This window comes from Leucoraja erinacea, chromosome 10 (genome assembly GCF_028641065.1).
Source record: "Leucoraja erinacea ecotype New England chromosome 10, Leri_hhj_1, whole genome shotgun sequence".
Taxonomy (NCBI): Eukaryota; Metazoa; Chordata; class Chondrichthyes; order Rajiformes; family Rajidae; genus Leucoraja; species Leucoraja erinaceus.
Genome location: NC_073386.1, coordinates 8,082,329 through 8,102,651, shown reverse-complemented (window position 1 = coordinate 8,102,651; position 20,323 = coordinate 8,082,329). Strand labels below are relative to the sequence as shown.

General features: G+C 39.5%; 1 protein-coding gene across 3 annotated transcripts in view; it reads right to left on the bottom strand.

The window, feature by feature from the left end:
- Nucleotides 1–2,372: 2,372 nt before the first annotated feature.
- The window catches only part of cdc7 (cell division cycle 7 homolog (S. cerevisiae)), a 50,644-nt gene continuing 32,693 nt past the window's right edge, over nt 2,373–20,323 (bottom strand). For all 3 annotated transcript variants that reach the window (XM_055641389.1, XM_055641387.1, XM_055641388.1), the window contains 4 exons: nt 20,002–20,180; nt 15,210–15,292; nt 10,678–10,827; nt 2,373–3,753 (listed from right to left, as the gene is read on the bottom strand). In XM_055641389.1, the coding sequence (XP_055497364.1) occupies nt 3,344–3,753; nt 10,678–10,827; nt 15,210–15,292; nt 20,002–20,180 (822 nt within the window). In that variant the 3' untranslated portion in view covers nt 2,373–3,343. The remainder of the gene's footprint in view (nt 3,754–10,677; nt 10,828–15,209; nt 15,293–20,001; nt 20,181–20,323) is intronic.

The window sequence follows — 20,323 nt, the reverse complement described above, 5'->3', positions numbered from 1 at the left end:
AAGGTCAGTCAGTGAGCAGCCTGCTTTTAATGAATGCAACATCATGCACTAGGAGTATATTGTAGGAAAATAATGAGCAACTGGAATGTGCTCACTTCAAAATGGGTTTTGAAAAATCGGTGAATTACTAAAAGACTGGAGCATATATTCAATTCATTCTTTGCAGATTCAAACTCCATCTCGGAAGATTTTATCGAAAGAATTATTTTAAACTCCAGATGCTACATTTTCCTGGCGGTGGTGGATTGGGGGAGGGGAGGGGGAAGAGGACGGTTTGCATTACAGGCTCCAAGCAGTCTAGAGTACCATGTGCTCATTATGAATTCACAATTTGAGTACACAATACTATCAACTTAACATCAGTTTCCCATTACAGTGGTTAATTTAAATCATGAGATATGAAATCCCAACACAAAACCCACCTCCTTACTGTTACCACATACGAGGTTTTCTCCTCCCCCCCCCCCCCCCCCGCGAGCCCTCTCTTGTCGCCACCTCGCTGACGTACTTATTGTCAACTGCACATCTGAGCCACAATCTTGTAGTTCCTCTAACCTGCAGTCCTTAATCATAAGAGATTAAGGCATTCAAAAGAGTTCGAGCTCTTAGGGCTTGCGGAATCAAGGGATATGGGGAGAAGGCAGGAACGGGGTACTGATTATGGATGATCAGCCATGATCAAATTGAATAGCAGTGCTGGCTCGAAGGGCCGAATGGCCTACTCCTGCACATATTGTTTATGTAGCTATGTATAACAAATGACAAATATAATTAACACTGAAGTCACTGCGGTCATATTAAACGTGGCTGACATTGGTCTCATGGCAAAGCACTCAGTTTACTGTTGCTTGCCCATAAAGAGTGAATCAATTATTTGTTTATTTGTTCCAAACAAGTAAAGACATAAATAGGAATAAATAACAACAACAAAATCTAAGTAGTCAAACAATTGGACATTCCAGGCAATATTTGCAAAGCAATGCAAAGCATAAAGCAAAATTTAAATGTCCAACACTTTTTCTTTACAAGCTCGAAAAGGAGTGAGAAGAATAACTTATTTAATCTCACCTCTTCTCCCTAAACCCTTCTTCCATATTCAATAATTAATTAATAAATAATATTCTAGACCATTTTTAGAGATGCATAGACATATATATACACACATACAACTGATATACACATACAAGTAAAATGTATGAAGTAACCAAAAAACATAAATAAATAATAAATAAAATAATAAATAAACATTAACCCCTGTTTGTCAACCACCCCCTTCACCCCTGTACCTTGTGAAAAAAAGTTTTTTGTATGTCATTTTGAACTGGTTCATATTTGGACATTGCTTTAACTCCACATTCAAACTGTTCCACAATTCTACTCCACAGACCGAAATACAAAAAGTTTTTCTGGTCGTGCGGACTCTTTGTACCTTAAAATTAAATATTCTTCTTAAATTATAACCCCCCACTCGCTCATTGAATAATTTTTGTATATTTCCAGGTAAGTTTTAATTTTTGGCCCTAAATATTATATGTGCTGTTTTAAATGCAACCAAATCTTCTAATTTTAATAATTTTGACTGTAAGAATAATGGATTAGTGTGACCCAGATACCTGACATTGTGAATAATACGTATTGCTCTTTTTTGCAGAATAGTTAATGAATGGAGCGAACTTTTATAGTTATTGCCCCAGACTTCTGCACAGTAATTTAAATAGGGTAAGATTAGTGAACAGTAGAGAATGCGGAGTGATTTGTGATCCAGAACCTGCTTAACTTTGTGTAATACAGAAATGCTTTTTGACAGTTTGGATTGTACATGTTTAATGTGTGATTTCCAGCTGATTCTATCATCCATTATAAATTAGCAAATGGTTAGTGCATTTCATGCAGAAAAGGCACTCCAATGCTCTTTATGGAATAGGCCAAGTAATTGTTGGATCTTTGTATAAAAATAAGTATCTGAAAGATGACTGAAAGACTGGGAAATTGGTGAATCTCTCAGGTATGGAAAGAGGAACGAGCATGTTGTTAGGATAAGAGGTCCAGAGAAGAGATCTGATGGAATTAAAAGCTCATTCATCAACAGTTCAACAGCAAGGGCAGTACCAACAGTTAGGTCTGCTTTACTGGTCTGTTTCCAACCCAAACATTCTCATCCATTAAAAATGGAGTTAGCAAAACAAGAGATAGCCATCGACATTTGAAAGTTGAGTGTGTGCCCTCTGAAGTTCCAGTTTCAATCCTTCTCATTGAAAAGTTGGCAGCAAAGCCATTTTCAGTTCTCATTCACCAATGTCTAACTGAGTCATTAAACTGACGTGAAGATCTGTATCAAAAACCCAGGCAAAAGAAAACATACAAGCAAAAGGCATTTTCATATATTTTAATGTTTTTGGAATGTGTATCTGAAATAAACAGTTTGATCTTTTGTTCAAATCTATACGCCATAAAAAGTCAAAAATAAGTCTTCCAAATTAAAAATTAAAAAAGGCATATTTAAACAAACACCTTAAGGGTGACCATAATGATAATCACCAAAAGTTCAGAAGTAAACGTGATCCATTTGATCCACTTCTACATTGCAACCATTATTTAACAAAATCTTCAGTTCATCCTGCATTTGGTGTAGATCAGATCACATTGTTGCAACCCTCAATAAATATCACATCAAAAAACTGATGTGATGAAAAATGCAATAAATACCACAAGCGAAAAGGCATGACAGCCACATCTTTTCATTGAAGAGCTTTGCTTTGTAATAAAAGGTATAAAGAGCAAACAGAAAAAGTCAAATGGTAGACAAGACATTTCAGTGCTTTTGGTGACAAAGGGGTACACATTCTAAAGGGTTTTCAGATAGAATTGACATCAATTTTCTCATGAATTTCACACTTCAGCAACATTTGTGTAGACTTGGAAAATCAGTCAATCCAGATTGTCAGCTACACTAATCATGTTATCAGCCTTTCTTGTTTCCTCTGTTGGAATATTGTTTAATATTGACGTTTTGGAGAAGAAAATTAAAATTAGATAATATCACTAATGGCATTCCTTCCATGCCTTTTAATAAAACGATTGACAATCAAACTCAGAGGACGCAGAGAATACAAGATTACTTACATCAAAATACAAAATTTTCCTGAGAAATGGGGAATGTTTTGCGAGGTTTGAAGAAAGAGGATTGGTAACAACAATGCTCATTAATGTGGTTGAGAAAATGAAAAAAATCCGATCTAAAAAAAGAGGCTGGTTAGTTTAGTAGAAAATTCTGAATGCCTTGTTGTGTACATCTGTGAATATCCACAAATGCAACACAGATCGCGAAATATCGTAACACCAGTTAGATGCCTTCAAAGAACGGGTGCTCCAAAGCCATTTCTGCAGTTATTCTGGTGGCTGGGTTCAAATCTAAAAGTTTATCGAGAAGGTCATAGGCGAGATCTGAAACTGCACACCAGTTCTTCACATCTGATGATTTAGCTTTGCTTTTGACAGAGTTCCACTCGACATCCTGCGTTACCTTTCTGGCTTGGTTTTGAACCTCTTGTATGGATGACAAAGAAGCAGTTTGTTTTATTCCCTCATCCTTTGCATCTGGAGCTGGCACCGTGCCAGAGATATGTGAACAATCCATTAACTCACTCTTTTGACTTGATTTTCGTTTACTGAAGCAGTGTGTTCCTCGGAGTCTTTCACACAGAGTCCTCAAATCCAATTTTGGACATTCCTTGCTGCATGACACGGCTTTACCTAAAATAGAGAAATTAAATAAGATGCATTCATTCTAATCCTTATCATTCTTTCACACAAGTTTATTTTGCAAAATAAAAAAATGATTTTCCAATAGATGAAAACAAACATTTTGGTTAAAATACAACATATGTTTAAAGATTGGGGTTGATAGCACTATAAATATTAATTGTGTAGGAAGGAACTGCAAATGCTGGTCTACACCGAAGATGGACACACAATGCTGGAACACGAATGGCATAGAGAACAAACGTTTTCATAATCACCTCACATAGCACCAGAGGACAGGCACCTGATACAAGACCACCGTTACCTTCCTGAAGATCCATGCCCATAATTGAGTTCCAGCTCCATAATTGAGTTCCAGCTCCGTCATTTTTTTCCAAACTGTACTTCCATATTTTTCAATGGCGTAATATTTTTTTTCCCAACATTCCAAAGATTTTCTGATTTTATGTGCCATGCCACTACTGTATTTCTCTTTAAGGGTCCTCCTCCTTTTAAAACACATCCTTTCATACTATAGCACAGTATCGATGGCACACCTTCAAGTTTAAACCCGAGGCAAACAAACTGAGCATTAAGAATCAAGCTTCCATTTGGGCGATTGAAAAAAACTAAAATATTTCTAATCACTCAAATGTGAACAGTATCCACAACCAAAATCTAAAGGGCGCATGGGAGGGGGAAGGCTCAAAAAAAATAATTTTCCGCAGATCTTCCATCTTTGGGGTCTTTAATTACAGCGTTAGCTAGTTAACACATAGCGAGCACTGACATTTCCATCATTTTATGTGATTTCCATTATTTATCCGGACTTTGCCAAGTAGGGCATCCCAGGTTTCTTGCTTGTTCTGAAAGAGGTGGCACTGAGGGGTTTGTGGTTTAATAAAACATTGAGCCAAGTTGCACCAATCTCCCACGTGGGATCAATCTCCCAAGTCCAAGGTCTTACTGAAGTCCTCGTGGACCTTATGAACCATCTGTCCTCGACACCACGCTTCGTAATCTCTTCAAAATATTCAGGCAATCAAATCGTTCAGACAGGATCATTCACTAACACTGCTATGCTCTAATATCCCTGCCTTCTCTGGCACATATTAATCCGGTTGCTCATCTTCCCCCAGTTAACTGCCCTACCACTAATGTTAGGCACACAATTAATAGTGTGTAGGGAGTGGTTGAGAAAATTGGATAACATAGAATTAGTGTAAATAAGTGATTAATGGTTGGCATGGAAATGTGGGCCGAAACACCTGTTTCAATGGTGTATCCTTCAATTCAATCAAAATATTCTGCACACAAATCTTATCAAATCCTTCATAGTTTTAAAGATCTCCATGTGGCACCCCTCTTGGCAACAGAAATAAAAAAACTGGATTGTTGTATATTTCTTAATGTTAGCAAAGATGTTACAAGCGAATCTGAAATCTTTGCCCCTTGTATACTTTTCTGCAACATGTTATTGTATCTGTTCACCAAGTGTGGGCAGTGCAAGATCTTATGCCAGTTTAACTTTTCTGTTTGCAATTATATTTTGCAATTGCCAGCTTCAACCCGATAGGAGCTGCATCAAATTATCTGAAATTCCTTTCACTTAGGGCTATTACATCTGGCAAAGTAAAAGCCCACAGGCAATATGCTCCATGCACCATCAGTGCCTTACAACTATATAATTAATAACACATGTCCGTGCACCCACAAGGAACTGCATCAAACTGTACACTTCAGAAAAGAATATTACATCTGGCAATGAGAAAGCTCATCGTTTTGATTTTAAAAAAAAAGGATTGCGTTAATTCAGTGACCAATCACCCCATGGAACAATTTATTAACAAAACATGTCCATCTGCAAACAAATCCTATAAACAACCAGTACTAAGTGTAGGAACAATACAGCATTACAAAAATCCTGTGCAGTTTCAAATTGGAGGCATATAAGGCATATTGTATAAAATAAAACATTAATCTGTGTCTTTTGCATGTGGTAGCCTCGAGTTTGGAACAAATGTAGTCATTATCAAAAACTTCAAGTTACAAGTTGACATGATACTATTATTTCCTTTAAATTCCCTCTGGAAAAAGGAGGCACACATTTTTGTATTGTTATAAACTACATCTTTTTTCAGTTTTCCAGTCAATTATGCGATGTCTTTTAGAATTACCCCCTGCACATTTGAGTATAATATTATTTGGCCACACTAGCATCATGTCTGGTCAGTTTACTTGGTTAAATATTATGACATTGTTAAACAGTCCAACTCAGGACGCCCCTCATTCTCAGAGCATCTACATTAAACATTTCAATACTGCCAGATAATATTTTAGAAGTTTAACTTTGTATTTATTTTCTTAATATATGCAACAGCAGTTATTAACTTTGCTAATGAATTAACTCCTTGCTCCACCCTTCCCCTCCGCCCCCCTTGGATTAGTCTCAGTTAGACCTTACATCAGCTAGATTCGATGGCGCTACTTGTGTGCGCAAGTAAAGCATGTTGTTAGTCTTATTTTCTCTCTGCAGTCCAGAGAAGTACCTTCTGTTGGTTAGCCAACTCCCCCAACCTCAAGGAAATATAGCTGGAATCTGACCCACACTGATATAAATCACCATTCATGTTACTGAGTGCCGCTCCACTGCTAACTTGTTAGTAGAAAAGTGGTTACAACTTCCTTCCAATTTTTTTCTTTCTTTATTCTGACTTGGGGGTGATGGCTCATGCAGGAGTGGTTCCATAAACATCAGCAGCATGAGGCCATTTCCTGTACATCAGCCAAAGATAGTTTTTTCTAGTATTTCAACAGAGAAGCATCAAAGTCCTGACCATTCTCAGGTTAGAAAGCAATCAACCAAAGCTCACCACTCTGCCACAATTCAGCGCACTGCCACGGAGCTCAAGAGGAAACTAAAATAGATCCACTTCTTCTGAAGATGGTTGCAAATGTTTTGGTCTCATTCACATCCATCTTCTTTGAGAATGTTTTTAGAGATGGCTGCTAATTACTGCTCAATTGCCCACCACCCTATGTCATTTGGATGTAGCAGGACTGAAGACCTTTAATCAGATCTACCAGTTGCTTGATCTTCTAGCCATCTATTGTATGCAGCCTTATGTTCAGTACGTGGGTAGTCATAGAAACATAGACATAGAAACATAGAAATTAGGTGCAGGAGTAGGCCATTCGGCCCTTCGAGCCTGCACCGCCATTCAATATGATCATGGCTGATCATCCAACTCAGTATCCCGTACCTGCCTTCTCTCCATACCCCCCGATCCCCTTAGCCACATCTAACTCCCTCTTAAATATAGCCAATGAACTGGCCTCAACTACCCTCTGTGGCAGAGAGTTCCAGAGATTCACCACTCTCTGCGTGAAAAAAGTTCTTCTCATCTCGGTTTTTTAAGGATTTCCCCTTTATCCTTAAGCTGTGACCCCTTGTCCTGGACTTCCCTAACATCGGGAACAATCTTCCTGCATCTAGCCTGTCCAACCCCTTAAGAATTTTGTAAGTTTCTATAAGATCCCCTCTCAATCTTCTAAATTCTAGAGAGTATAAACCAAGTCTATCCAGTCTTTCTTCATAAGACAGTCCTGACATCCCAGGAATCAGTCTGGTGAACCGTCTCTGCACTCCCTCTATGGCAATAATGTCCTTCCTCAGATTTGGAGACCAAAACTGTACGCAATACTCCAGGTGTGGTCTCACCAAGACCCTGTACAACTGCAGTAGAACCTCTCTGCTCCTATACTCAAATCCTTTTGCAATGAAAGCTAACATACCATTCGCTTTCTTTACTGCCTGCTGCACCTGCATGCCTACCTTCAATGACTGGTGTACCATGACACCCAGGTCTCGCTGCATCTCCCCCTTTCCCAATCGGCCACCATTTAGATAATAGTCTGCTTTCCTGTTTTTTTGCCACCAAAATGGATAACCTCACATTTATCCACATTATACTGCATCTGCCAAACATTTGCCCACTCACCCAGCCTATCCAAGTCACCCTGCAGTCTCCTAGCATCCTCCTCACAGCTAACACTGCCCCCCAGCTTAGTGTCATCCGCAAACTTGGAGATATTGCCTTCAATTCCCTCATCCAGATCATTAATATATATTGTAAATAGCTGGGGTCCCAGTACTGAGCCTTGGGGTACCCCACTAGTCACTGCCTGCCATTGTGAAAAGGACCCGTTTACTCCTACTCTTTGCTTCCTGTTTGCCAGCCAGTTCTCTATCCACATCAATATTGAACCCCCAATGCCTTGTGCTTTAAGTTTGTATACTAATTTCTTATGTGGGACCTTGTCGAAAGCCTTCTGGAAGTCCAGATACACCACATCCACTGGTTCTCCCCTATCCACTCTACTAGTTACATCCTCGAAAAATTCTATAAGATTCGTCAGACATGATTTACCTTTCGTAAATCCATGCTGACTTTGTCCAATGATTTCACCACTTTCCAAATGTGCTGCTATCCCATCTTTAATAACTGACTCTAGCAGTTTCCCCACTACCGATGTTAGACTAACTGGTCTGTAATTCCCCATTTTCTCTCTCCCTCCCTTCTTAAAAAGTGGGGTTACGTTTGCTACCCGCCAATCTTCAGGAACTACTCCAGAATCTAAAGAGTTTTGAAAGATTATTACTAATGCATCCACTATTTCTGGAGCTAATTCCTTAAGTACTCTGGGATGCAGCCTATCTGGCCCTGGGGATTTATCGGCCTTTAATCCATTCAATTTACCCAACACCACTTCCCGGCTAACCTGGATTTCACTCAATTCCTCCAACTCCTTTGACCCGCGATCCCCTGCTATTTCCGGCAAATTATTTATGTCTTCCTTAGTGAAGACGGAACCAAAGTAGTTATTCAATTGGTCCGCCATATCCTTGTTCCCCATGATCAACTTCCCTGTTTCTGACTGCAAGGGACCTACATTTGTTTTAACTAATCTCTTTCTTTTCACATATCTATAAAAACTTTTGCAGTCAGTTTTTATGTTCCCTGCCAGTTTTCTTTCATAATCTATTTTTCCTTTCCTAATTAAGCCCTTTGTCCTCCTCTGCTGGTCTTTGAATTTCTCCCAGTCCTCCGGTATGCTGCTTTTTCTGGCTAATTTGTACGCATCATCCTTCGCTTTGATACTATCCCTGATTTCCCTTGTTATCCACGGATGTACTACCTTCCCCGATTTATTCTTTTGCCAAACTGGGATGAACAATTTTTGTAGTTCATCCATGCAGTCTTTAAATGTCTTCCATTGCATATCCACCGTCAACCCTTTTAGAATTAATTGCCAGTCAATCTTGGCCAATTCACGTCTCATACCCTCAAAGTTACCTTTCTTTAAGTTCAGAACCATTGTTTCTGAATTAACAATGTCACTCTCCATCCTAATGAAGAACTCAACCATATTATGGTCACTCTTGCCCAAGGGGGCACGTACAACAAGATTGCTAACTAACCCTTCCTCATTACTCAATACCCAGTCTAAAATAGCCTGCTCTCTCGTTGGTTCCTCTACATGTTGATTTAGATAACTATCACGCATACATTCCAAGAAATCCTCTTCCTCAGCACCCCTGCCAATTTGATTCACCCAATCTATATGTAGATTGAAGTCACCCATTATAACCGTTTTGCCTTTGTCGCACGCATTTCTAATTTCCTGTTTGATACCATCTCCAACTTCACTACTACTGTTAGGTGGCCTGTACACAACACCCACCAGCGTTTTCTGCCCCTTAGTGTTGTGCAGCTCTACCCATACCGATTCCACATCCTCCAAACTAATGTCCTTCCTTTCCATTGCATTAATCCCCTCTCTAATCAGTAACGCTACCCCACCTCCTTTTCCTTTCTGTCTATCCCTCCTGAATATTGAATATCCCTGGATGTTCAGCTCCCAGCCTTTGTCACCCTGGAGCCATGTCTCCGTGATCCCAACTATATCATAGTCATTAATAGCTATCTGCACATTCAACTCATCCACCTTATTACGAATGCTCCTTGCATTGAGACACAAAGCCTTCAGGCTTGTTTTTACAACACTCTTACCCCTTATACAATGATGTTGAAAAGTGGCCCTTTTTGATTTTTGCCCTGGTTTTGTCTGCCTGCCACTTTTACTTTTCACCTTGCTACCTATTTCTTCTACCCTCATTTTACACCCTTCGGTCTCTACGCTCACACATTTAAGAAACCCTTTCCCTTTAACTCCATCCTCCACTGTCCCATTCAACACCCCACCCCCCTTATTCAGTTTAAAGCCACCCGTGTAGCAGTGGCAAACCTGCCTGCCAGAATGCTGGTCCCACACCTGTTAAGATGCAATCCGTCCCTTTTGTACAGTTCCCCCTTACCCCAAAACAGATCCCAGTGATCTAAGAATCTAAATCCCTGCCCCGTAGCCGTGTTGTACCGGGACCCCATCTTTAGGGTACATTTGGTGTTATCCTTGTCTAGCTCAGAGTTCAATGAGAAAGAAAATGACACAGACAGAGATAGAAATAATGAGACTTCTCAAAAGAGAAATGCGAGGACATTCAGCATGTAGTCCAATTGGAATCAATGAATAATAAAACACATTTATTAAGAAGAGGCTGGGTGACAAAAAATATTTGCAATGAAGTATATTTGTTCTGATTGTTAATTAAGCTACTTTAAAATGTTTAAAATTGTTAATGTTTAATACGGAGCAGAAACTGTTGAGTGTTGACATTGATCGATTGTTAAAAATAAAATCTGTGGCAAGTACAACTATGGTCAAACATCGCCTTTGACATTGTCTTTCACATGAAATATTGGACGTTAAAAAAACACTGCTTGTCTTAACACATCTCAAATATCTTTTAGAAAGAAGCAAAACAGTAGTGATCTTTAAAAAAAAAAAAAGATTTTATGAATATGTATAACATACCAAATAATTTAGCAGCCTGGACGGTTTCCTTCGATCCACGAATAGTCATTATCTGTGCCAATGCAGTTAAATCATCACTGGCTTTGAAAAATGGATACCGGGCACTCAACAAGGACAGGAATACAACGCCTGCAGACCACATGTCGATAGCTGTGAAGCAAAGCATATTATGGGTCTTCATATAAAAAACTAACTAAAAGCAATTAATTTCTTAGATATTTTAAAACCACTGCAAGAGAAATTACAAAGCTTAAAAAAGCTGTTTTCTGAAGCAGTCATTATCGTGGCTAGATTTTGCATTACAAACACACAAAAAAAGCACATTTCTGTAATGTATTGCACAGTCACATACAAGTTTTAAAACAGACATTCCACAAGATGAATACAGATGTTGAACCTAATATAAAAAGTTGCCCTTCATTTTCCATGCCGTGATCAAGTGACTCAATTGAATTTTACTAGCATATATCTCCACTCAGATTTTAAAAGGGGAACACAAAGTTTACAAAATTCAATCAGATGTTAAATAACAAAATGGGTATCTGGTTAGACTAGTCAACATTTATTCCATTTCAACCAACCAAAGATGTTCCTATGAACTAGGAACTCGGGTTCAGATGTACAAATGTTTCTCTATGGTCTAAGGAAACAACATGTGACCAGAAATTTACTTCAAGGGCCAGAATTTGGATTCAAGGCCAGCTGGCTACTTCTGTTTCAGCAACAAATTCACCAGGCGTAATGCAGATAACTAAAAGTTGCAGCAGAGGGTAGGCTGAACCTTGACGAGATAAGAATACACGACATGCAGATTGCAGTCAAGGAATTTTCAAACGCTCAATATTTCCGAATTTCAAACAAAAACATTAAATAAAAACCTAGTTAATTGGAACAAGATTGTTGTGCACAAATCTACTTGCAATAAAACTCAACATACCATGTCTCTATCTTTTGCACTACCTACTCTTAACTTCCTAAATAGAGAGACATACACCTAGGTTCCTCCTAAAATCAGTACCTTTCAAACCTCAATGTAAAATGTACTCTTTTGTATTTTTTCCCCCAATCAAAGTGGATGACTTGTTTTTACATTTCACTATTTGCAATGTCCTTCCCAATTCACTTAGCCTATTTATACACCTCCGATGCCATACAGTTTTGTATCGCTAACAAACGAGGAAATACTAAACTTAATCTGAATCATTGCATCATTTATATTTTGAAGATTTGGGACAACAGCACTAAATCTCACATTACCCCTTTAGACTGCCTCCAAATCCAAAAATAGCCAGTTTATTTATTTTTTCTGTCCATTTACCACTCCTCAATCTATTTTAGTACATTACTCCTGATACTGCACTTTCTCATTTTGTTTAATATTCTTACGTAGCACAATATCAAAGTCCTCCTGAAACTTCAAATCTGCCCCACAAATTGGTTTCCCCAATTTGTTCTGCTACAAGCTCATCCACGATTCCGCTGATCATTCTGCTCAATCTTACTATCATTTTTCCATCGTTTTATCATTATCTCAACAAGAGATTTCAGCATATTCACCACTACTGATGACAGGCTAACTATTTGACAGTTTCCTCTGTTGTCTGTCACTTTTCTGAGTGAGATTATACCTGCTAACTTCCAAACTGTGGAAGCCTTTCTTGAAATAATGGGATTTTGGAAACTGACAGGAGACCATCCATCATCTCCATAGCCACTTCTTTCAGAACCCTAGGATACGGGTCATTTAGTCCTGGGGATTATCAACTTAATTTGATGGAAAACAGAAATGAATTTCCTAACTCAACAAAATTACCCTGCATTAATTTGAAGCTAAGTTATAAACATTCCTAGTTTGAAACACTAGACCCGCTTTCAATATTTTTTCAAAATTCTACTATCTTTGCTTTAAATTCCACTAAAACTTTGCATTAAAAATGATTTAATGTAAAGAATGATTGGTGCTTATTGAAAGAAAATCAGCATTATGTGCATAGATGGCATAATTTCATTGAAAAGTATTTGCTAGCCCAAGATTTGTTGCATGGAATTAATTCATTACCAAAGTGGATTTGACTTTGTCAACATGGTTATGATAATCAATTAATAAATTGTAATGATCTGTGTCACATATGCTTGTTGTCACAGTGAAATTTAGTTTAGAGCTACAGTGTGGAAACAGGCCCTTCGGCCCACCGAGTTTACATGGACCAGCGATCCCGTGCATTAACACTATCCTACACTAGGGACAATTTATATATGCGTCTGTGTGTGTGTGTGTGTGTGTGTGTGTGTGTGTGTGTGTGTGTGTGTGTGTGTGTGTGTGTGTGTGTGTGTGTGTGTGTGTGTGTGTGTGTGTGTGCATACACACACACACACACACACACACACACACACACTCTAGTACCTGTAAATCAGTATTCTGCTGAGGAAATCAGTATTTTTACGCGGTGCCATTTTTTTTTTTAAATGTACGGCCATACTCATGTAAGAGTACAAGAATGCATAACTTTGCTACCAATTGACATGTCTTCTACGCACCTTACTTCAATTCAATTCAACTCAACTTTATTGTCATTGCACAGATACAAGTATAGGTACAACGAAATGCAGTTTAGCGTCTGGTCATAGTCATAGTGCAAGATAGGAATAATAAAATAAAAAAATAAAAATAAAAAATTTATTTAAAAAAACACAGAAAAATACAGAACAAGCATACATTAGAGTAAGAAGAGTACTGGTTAACAATGTGGATGGAGAGACCAAAGATATCTAGCGATGGGACTTGACAGTGCATTCATTGCCATCTCTTTGTATACTACTGTTTGAACGGCTCCTTCCTACTTTTAGCATAATGATGTAGAAGCCATTTTGGAAGCCTCCCTCTCCTCCCTCCTTCCCTCTGCCCCTCTTTCTCTCCCTCCCTCCCCCTTTTCGTCTCAGCTCCCTCTCCCCTTCCTTTTTTTCTCCCTTCCTCTCTCATTCCCCCCTTCTCCTTCCCTCCCTCCCCACTCCATCCTCTCCCTTTCTCCACCCCTCCCTCTCTCCCCCTTGAGCCCACCCACCATTCTGTAAAATCAAGGCCAATCCCAAGGTAACTGCAATCCCACTGGTAACCTTTCACCACTAGGCTTATCCAGAATTCTACCACTGCCTGAAAAATAAGCAAAATTTCAAAGATTCTGGCCATAGTGCTATGTGTAAAGCCCATAGCGCTATGTTTAAAGCCCATAGTGCTCCAGCCGGTAGTGCTATATTTAAAACCCATACCGCTGTAGCTGACAGCTCTTCGTTTAAATTCCCACGCGTTAAACTGACAGCGCTCTGTTTAAACCTGGGGCGGGACAGGCAGATCAATGTATCCAAAAATAATCATCCAGATCTTGAAATTTAAAATACTAATAGATTAAATCTGCTATAATTTTTAGAGGTACAGTATGACTTTTTATATCCTTGCATTTTTATGCAGCAAGATCTTAAGTTAGTTTCACTGGGTTATTACTATTCCATTGGCGAGTGGTATGTTAATGAAACAGGACGTCAGACCGATTTTTAAAAAATCTGTAATTTACAACGTAAAATCGTACGTCAGTTTTCTTATCGCATTTCCGTACAAAATACAGAAAATCCGTACTACTTGGCAGCTCCGGTATAAGCTTTATTAGATCATATTTTAACACATACACATTTCAAAAGTATGTTTTCTTCAGTTGTACGGCATTATCATAACAAATACTTTTTAAACTAAAGTGAATAAAAAGCCAATGTACCAGATATCTGCAGCATTTAAACACATTCCTAATGGCATAACTAAAAGCTGAATTTAGGCCCTTACAACAAAAAGCAACACCTTTCTGAAAATAATAAATTCGATTATCTGTTCCCCAAAAATTACTAAGTTTTGTTTTCCTACCTAAAAATTTTCAATTTTAACTTTTTGTTGATTTTTTGGTAGATTATGTAACCGGGAACATTCCGTTGACAGAAAGGTACATTTTCCAAGAGCTCGTCAACAGTTGAGTGCAATGACATATCAATCCTCTTTCATTGTTCTGTCTTATACATGGCATTTTGGGAGCCTATAAACAAGGCCTAACACCTGTTCAAGACACATTACAAATTTTGAAATGGAAATTTGTACCAACACGGATGGTTCCTTTGTATTTTGCTCAGTCCATGCATTTCAGGATGCAGACTTGGGGCAAGTATCCAAGTGCTGACAAAAATCTGAATGCCAGCAAGGAACAATGTATGTTAATCGTTATTTAACTCAACACCTGGCCAAAGTTACAATCCTAATATTTCATCAAAATTGGGCTATTGGAGGAATGTTGAGTTTCCCTAGTTGCTTTATGACCTGCAAAGGCAAATGTTTCCTCTCAAGGGAAATGTACAAAGTTTTTTTTTAAATTACATTTTAAAAAGGGTGACACCATAAATACTGCAACAACCCATACCTCTTTCCCCCACCAAATTATTTAAGTTTTGGTTTCCTGTTGAAGGCAATTAAAATACGTATTTTAACCCTTCCTTACCTGAAGTCTGATGTGGGCACTTCATTAAGACTTCTGGAGCTCGGAATCCTGGAGTACCTGCTCTTGGAGCAACTTGATGACGTCTAACAAAAAAGTGTTAATTTTATTGTGTGTAATTAATCTTTTAAGGAACAAGCAAAGATTATGCAATTCATGTGACTTCATGTTAATGTGCTAATTAAGTGGATTGTTGCAAAACTCAGATTGTAAACTTCAATATTCCAAATGTACTTGGATTGCCTTAATACCACTCAGTTCTGGATTAGAAGATCTTTCATTTCACTTCCTATTAAATTTAATTATGCCCTGGACTTGAATTCAATTTTCAGGGTTCATGTCAAGCGTAAGGGCAGCATTATTTACCCATTTCGAATCGCCCGTGAAATGTAGTGCTGAGCTGCTTCTTGGATACAGTACAATGCCTCAGAAAAGCTGATGGCCAGGAAGGTCCATGAATTGGACCAAGTTGGAATGGTATACACCTTGGATGGAAACTCCCAGTGATGTCGATCCAATCCTCCAACTGCACTCCTACGCCTGGTGGCAGAATTTAGACTTTAGAGATACAGTGTGGAATTAAACCATTCGGCCCACCGAGTCCACGCTGACCAGTGATACACTAACACTATCCTACAACCTAGAGACAATTTACAATTTTTACCAAAGCCAATTAACCTACAAACCTGTACATCTTTGGAATGTGGGATGAAACTGGAGCACCCAGAGAAAACCCACGTGGTCACAGGGAGAACATACAAACTCCATACTGAATGATGGCATGAAAGCCTTGGACCTTGGACAGACAAGTAGAAAATGATACAATCAGTGAGTTAGATAAACAACGGGCTAGACAGCCCCACATTTTGCCACCACCTTCCAAACAGCCGCACTAACTCTTTTTTGAGTTCTAGCCCTCACTGCTACTTCTGCCCTATAAAGCAGGGCAGTCCCGAACTTTCAAATTTGCAGACGACACCATAATTGTGGGCCAGATATCAAATAATAATTTGATATCTGGTGTTGAGACATCAACCTTGCTCTCAATGTCAGCAAGACAAAGGAGATCGACTTAAGGAAGCGAAGCAAACACATATCAGTTTGCATTGACAGTGCCGAAGTAGAGATGGATGAAAACTTCAAATTCATAGGAGTCAATATCCCTAACAACTTCTCCTGGACCACCCATATTGAGGCAACAACCAAAAAAGCACACCAACTCCTCCACTTCCTTAGAAGGGTTGGGAAGTTTGGTACGTCCCCAATAACTCTCACCAACTTCTATAGATGTACCATGGAGAGCATTTTATCAGGATGCATCACAGCTTGGTTTGGGAACAGCTCCATCCAAGACCGCAAGAAATTGCAGTGAATTGTGGACGTAGCCCAGACCATCACACAAACCAACCTCCCTTCTATTGACTCCATTTACACCTCACGCTACCTCGCCAAGGCCAGCAGCATAATCAAGGATGAGTCACCCTGGACATTCCCTCTTCCCCCCTCTCCCATCAATCAAAAGGTATAGTAGTGTGAAAACACTCACCTCCAGATTCAGGGAGTTTCTTCCCAGCTGTTATCAGACAAGTGAATCATTCTAGCACAACCAGAAAGTAGTTCTAAAATACTATCTATCTCTGTGGTGACCGTTGGACTATCCTTGATCGAATTTTGCTGGCTTTACCTTGCATTAAACGTTATTCCTTTATCATGTACCTATACACTGTAAATGGCTCGATTGTAATCATGTATTGTCTCTCCGCTGACTGGATAGCACGCAACAAAAGCTTTTCACTGTGCCCTGGTACAGGGGGGGATCATTTGGAAACATATAAAATTATAAATGGACTGGATTAGGGAGTATTAACATGTTCCCCGTGTTGGGTGAGTCAAGAACCAGGGGCCACAGTCTTAGAATAAAGGGGAGGTCATCATTTAAGACAGAGGTGAGAAAAAAACTTTTTCTCCCAGAGAGTTGTGAATTTATGGAATTCCCTGCCACAGAGGGCAATGGAGGCCAAATCACTGGATGGATTCAAGAGACAGTTAGATAGAGCTCTAGGGGCTAGTGGAGTCATGGGATATGGGGAGATGGCAGGCACGGGTTATTGATAGGGGACGATCAGCCATGATCACAATGAATGGGGGTGCTGGCTCAAAGGGCCGAATGGCCTCCACCTGCACCTATTTTCTATGTTTCTATGGTACACATGGCATAAACTAAATTAGTCCAAGCTAGCAATTATATCTCGAGTGGGGCTCCTGAGACTCTGCCCAGATAGCCAATGTCCTTAAGCTCACAATGAACAAGAATGATATTGTACCAACCCAATTTTTCAACTGTTTCTAAATACTCCAAATAATCAAAGACATCTAAATGCCTCCAATCCAATGTGAAAATGGTTGGAATTAAAAAAAAGTTTATTTAAAGTTATATATCTGTTATAAATTAAAAGGATGATAAACACTGGCCATGCCTCTCCTGATTAGCAACTATATAAAGGCGAAGGGTTGGATATGAAATACGACACTGAAAGATTGGAGGTACATCTTAGATTCAGTACCGACTCCTGCAACAGCAGACCAGGAGGGAGTTGAACTACCTACTGACTGCCAGCATGCCTTTGATTTCTGTGCTGCTATGTGGCAAGTCAGGAACACCGTGACCCACCAAGAAGGCTTTGCTCATGGTTCTCTTCTGAATTGCCAGGTTAACTCAATTATGTTTTGTCCATAATCTTAAAGTCAACTGCTTCACATCCAAAGAAGCTAAACTTTGAGCAGGCTGCCACCTAGTGCAATGAATGCAGTCAGTTAATGAACAGCAAAAAGAATTTCAATTGATTGATGGAAGAGGTTTTTGTCATATATGACTATAGAATTTACCCAATTTTTGAAACATGTTACATGTTGCATATTAATAACTTGAACGTAAACGTAGACAGGCTGGTTAATAAGTTTGCAGATGACACCAAGATTGCTGAGGTCGCGGACTGCGAGGAAGGCTGCCATAGTATCCAGTGGAATGTGGATCAGCTACAAAAATGGCAAATGGAGTTTAATCTGAGAACGTGTGAGGTGTTGCACTTAGGGAGGTCAAATGCAAGGGGGAAATTTACAAATAATGGCAAAACCGTTAACATATACAGAGGGATCTTCGGGTCTATGTCCATAGTTTTATAGGACCTTGGTTAGGCCGTACTTGGAGTATTGTATGCAATTTTGGGTGCACCATTACAGGAAGGTTGTGGAGGTTTTGAAAAAGTTGCAGAGGTGGTTTACCAGAATGATGCCTGGATTAGGGAGTATTAGCTATAGGGAGACTTTGGACAGATTTGGATTGTTTTCTCTGGAATGTCAGAAGTTGAGGGGACCTGATAGAGGTATATAAAATGAGATGCATAGAGAGAGTAGACAAAAGTGCTGGAGAAACTCAGCGTGTGCGGCAGCATCTATGGAGCGAAGGAAAAGTTTCGGGCCAAAACCTCTTTTCAGACTGATGTAGGGTTTGGGGGGGGGGGGGGGGGGGGAGGGGGGGGAAGGAAGGAAAAAGGAAGAGGAGGAGCCAGAGGGCTGAGGGAGAGCTGAGAGGGGGGGGGGGGGAGACAGCAAGGGCTACCGGAAATTGGAGAAGTCAATGTTCAAGCCGCTGGGGTGCAGACTGCCCAAGCAGAATATGAGGTGCTGCTCCTCCAATTTCCAGTGGTGCTCACTCTGGCCATGGAGGAGACAGAGAGGGCAGTCAGAACTTCTTTCTCAGCATAGAAAAATCAAATGCTAGAGCGGCAAGGCTTCAAGGTGAGAAGGGCAAAGTTTAATGGCGATGCACGAGGCAAGTTTTTTTTACGCAGATGGTAGCGAGTGCAGAAACCGCTGCCAGTGGTGGATTCACATACGATAACGGCATTTCTGAGACTTTTGGATAGGCACATGGATATGCAGCATGGGAATGAAGGATTTGGATTATATGCAGGCAGATAAGAGTCGGTCTTGGGATCATGTTTAGCACAATTTGTCTTGTCCATTGTGGGCCGAAGGGCAGGTTCCTGTCCTACACTGTTCTATGTTACAATAAGGACCAATTCAAAATCAATGTAGAACCAAATTCATTTCTGATGACATCCAGAGAAACAATGATAAAAATGAGCATTTTCTCATTAGGTTGGACCAAACACGGGCAGGTGGGATTGGTGCAGATGGGGCATCTTGGTTGGCATGGGCAAGTTGGGCCGAAGTGCCTGTTTCCGTGCTGTACAACTCTGAGCATTTTCTCCTTTTCAAATGGATTGGGTGACAGAATATGGAAACTGGATATGAAAGCAAAAGATCAAGACTATTGAGACTAAAGTCTTCTATTGGAAGGCTTCAACAGTCGCAAGTGAAATGAATTGAAGCGAATCCACCTTGCCCAATGCGGGCTCCAGTACATAATGGACAACTGTCTTTAATCAGTGCCAACTTGACAGTCAAAGATACATGTTCATAAAGAGCCGTCCCAGATGCACAAGAGGCTAACACATTAATAAAGAATGAAGATGGTAGACTTAAATTGAATTCAGTCCTTATGTCAAACACACGTTTGTTTCAAACATTATGCAAATTTCTGGTAAGCATTCGTTCCCAAGCTTCCAACCGGGATTGCACTACCACACAGTTTATTCTGGGTTTCCTTTCATTTAAATCAAACTATTAAAAATAACACAATTATAATAAAATATTTTAGTGAATCAATGCATTTATGGATTTTGTGTTTCTTCACAATTAACAGTTTCATAAATTGTATATTTTATTTTACCTTGAGAAACAAACACTGCATATCCTGTCCGTGGTGTAACAATCACATGTCAGGTTAGATGGACAAACGCTAGACTTCCGGATTAAACAACTTGAAGTACTCTTTGATGGCCCTGCTTTACGTTTTGCCACTAATATTTTCCTCGAGGTTATATCTGCAGTCTTAATAGATCTTGCTGGCTGTAAAAAGAATGGAGGAGAAGCTAAACAAAGGGGAAACCTGTGTGCAAATTGAGTAAGTAACTTGTGTACAGTTATGGAAATATAATATTAAAATCTAAGAATATCAGCAACTGTTTCCCACGCAGTAAAATGCAGCTCTT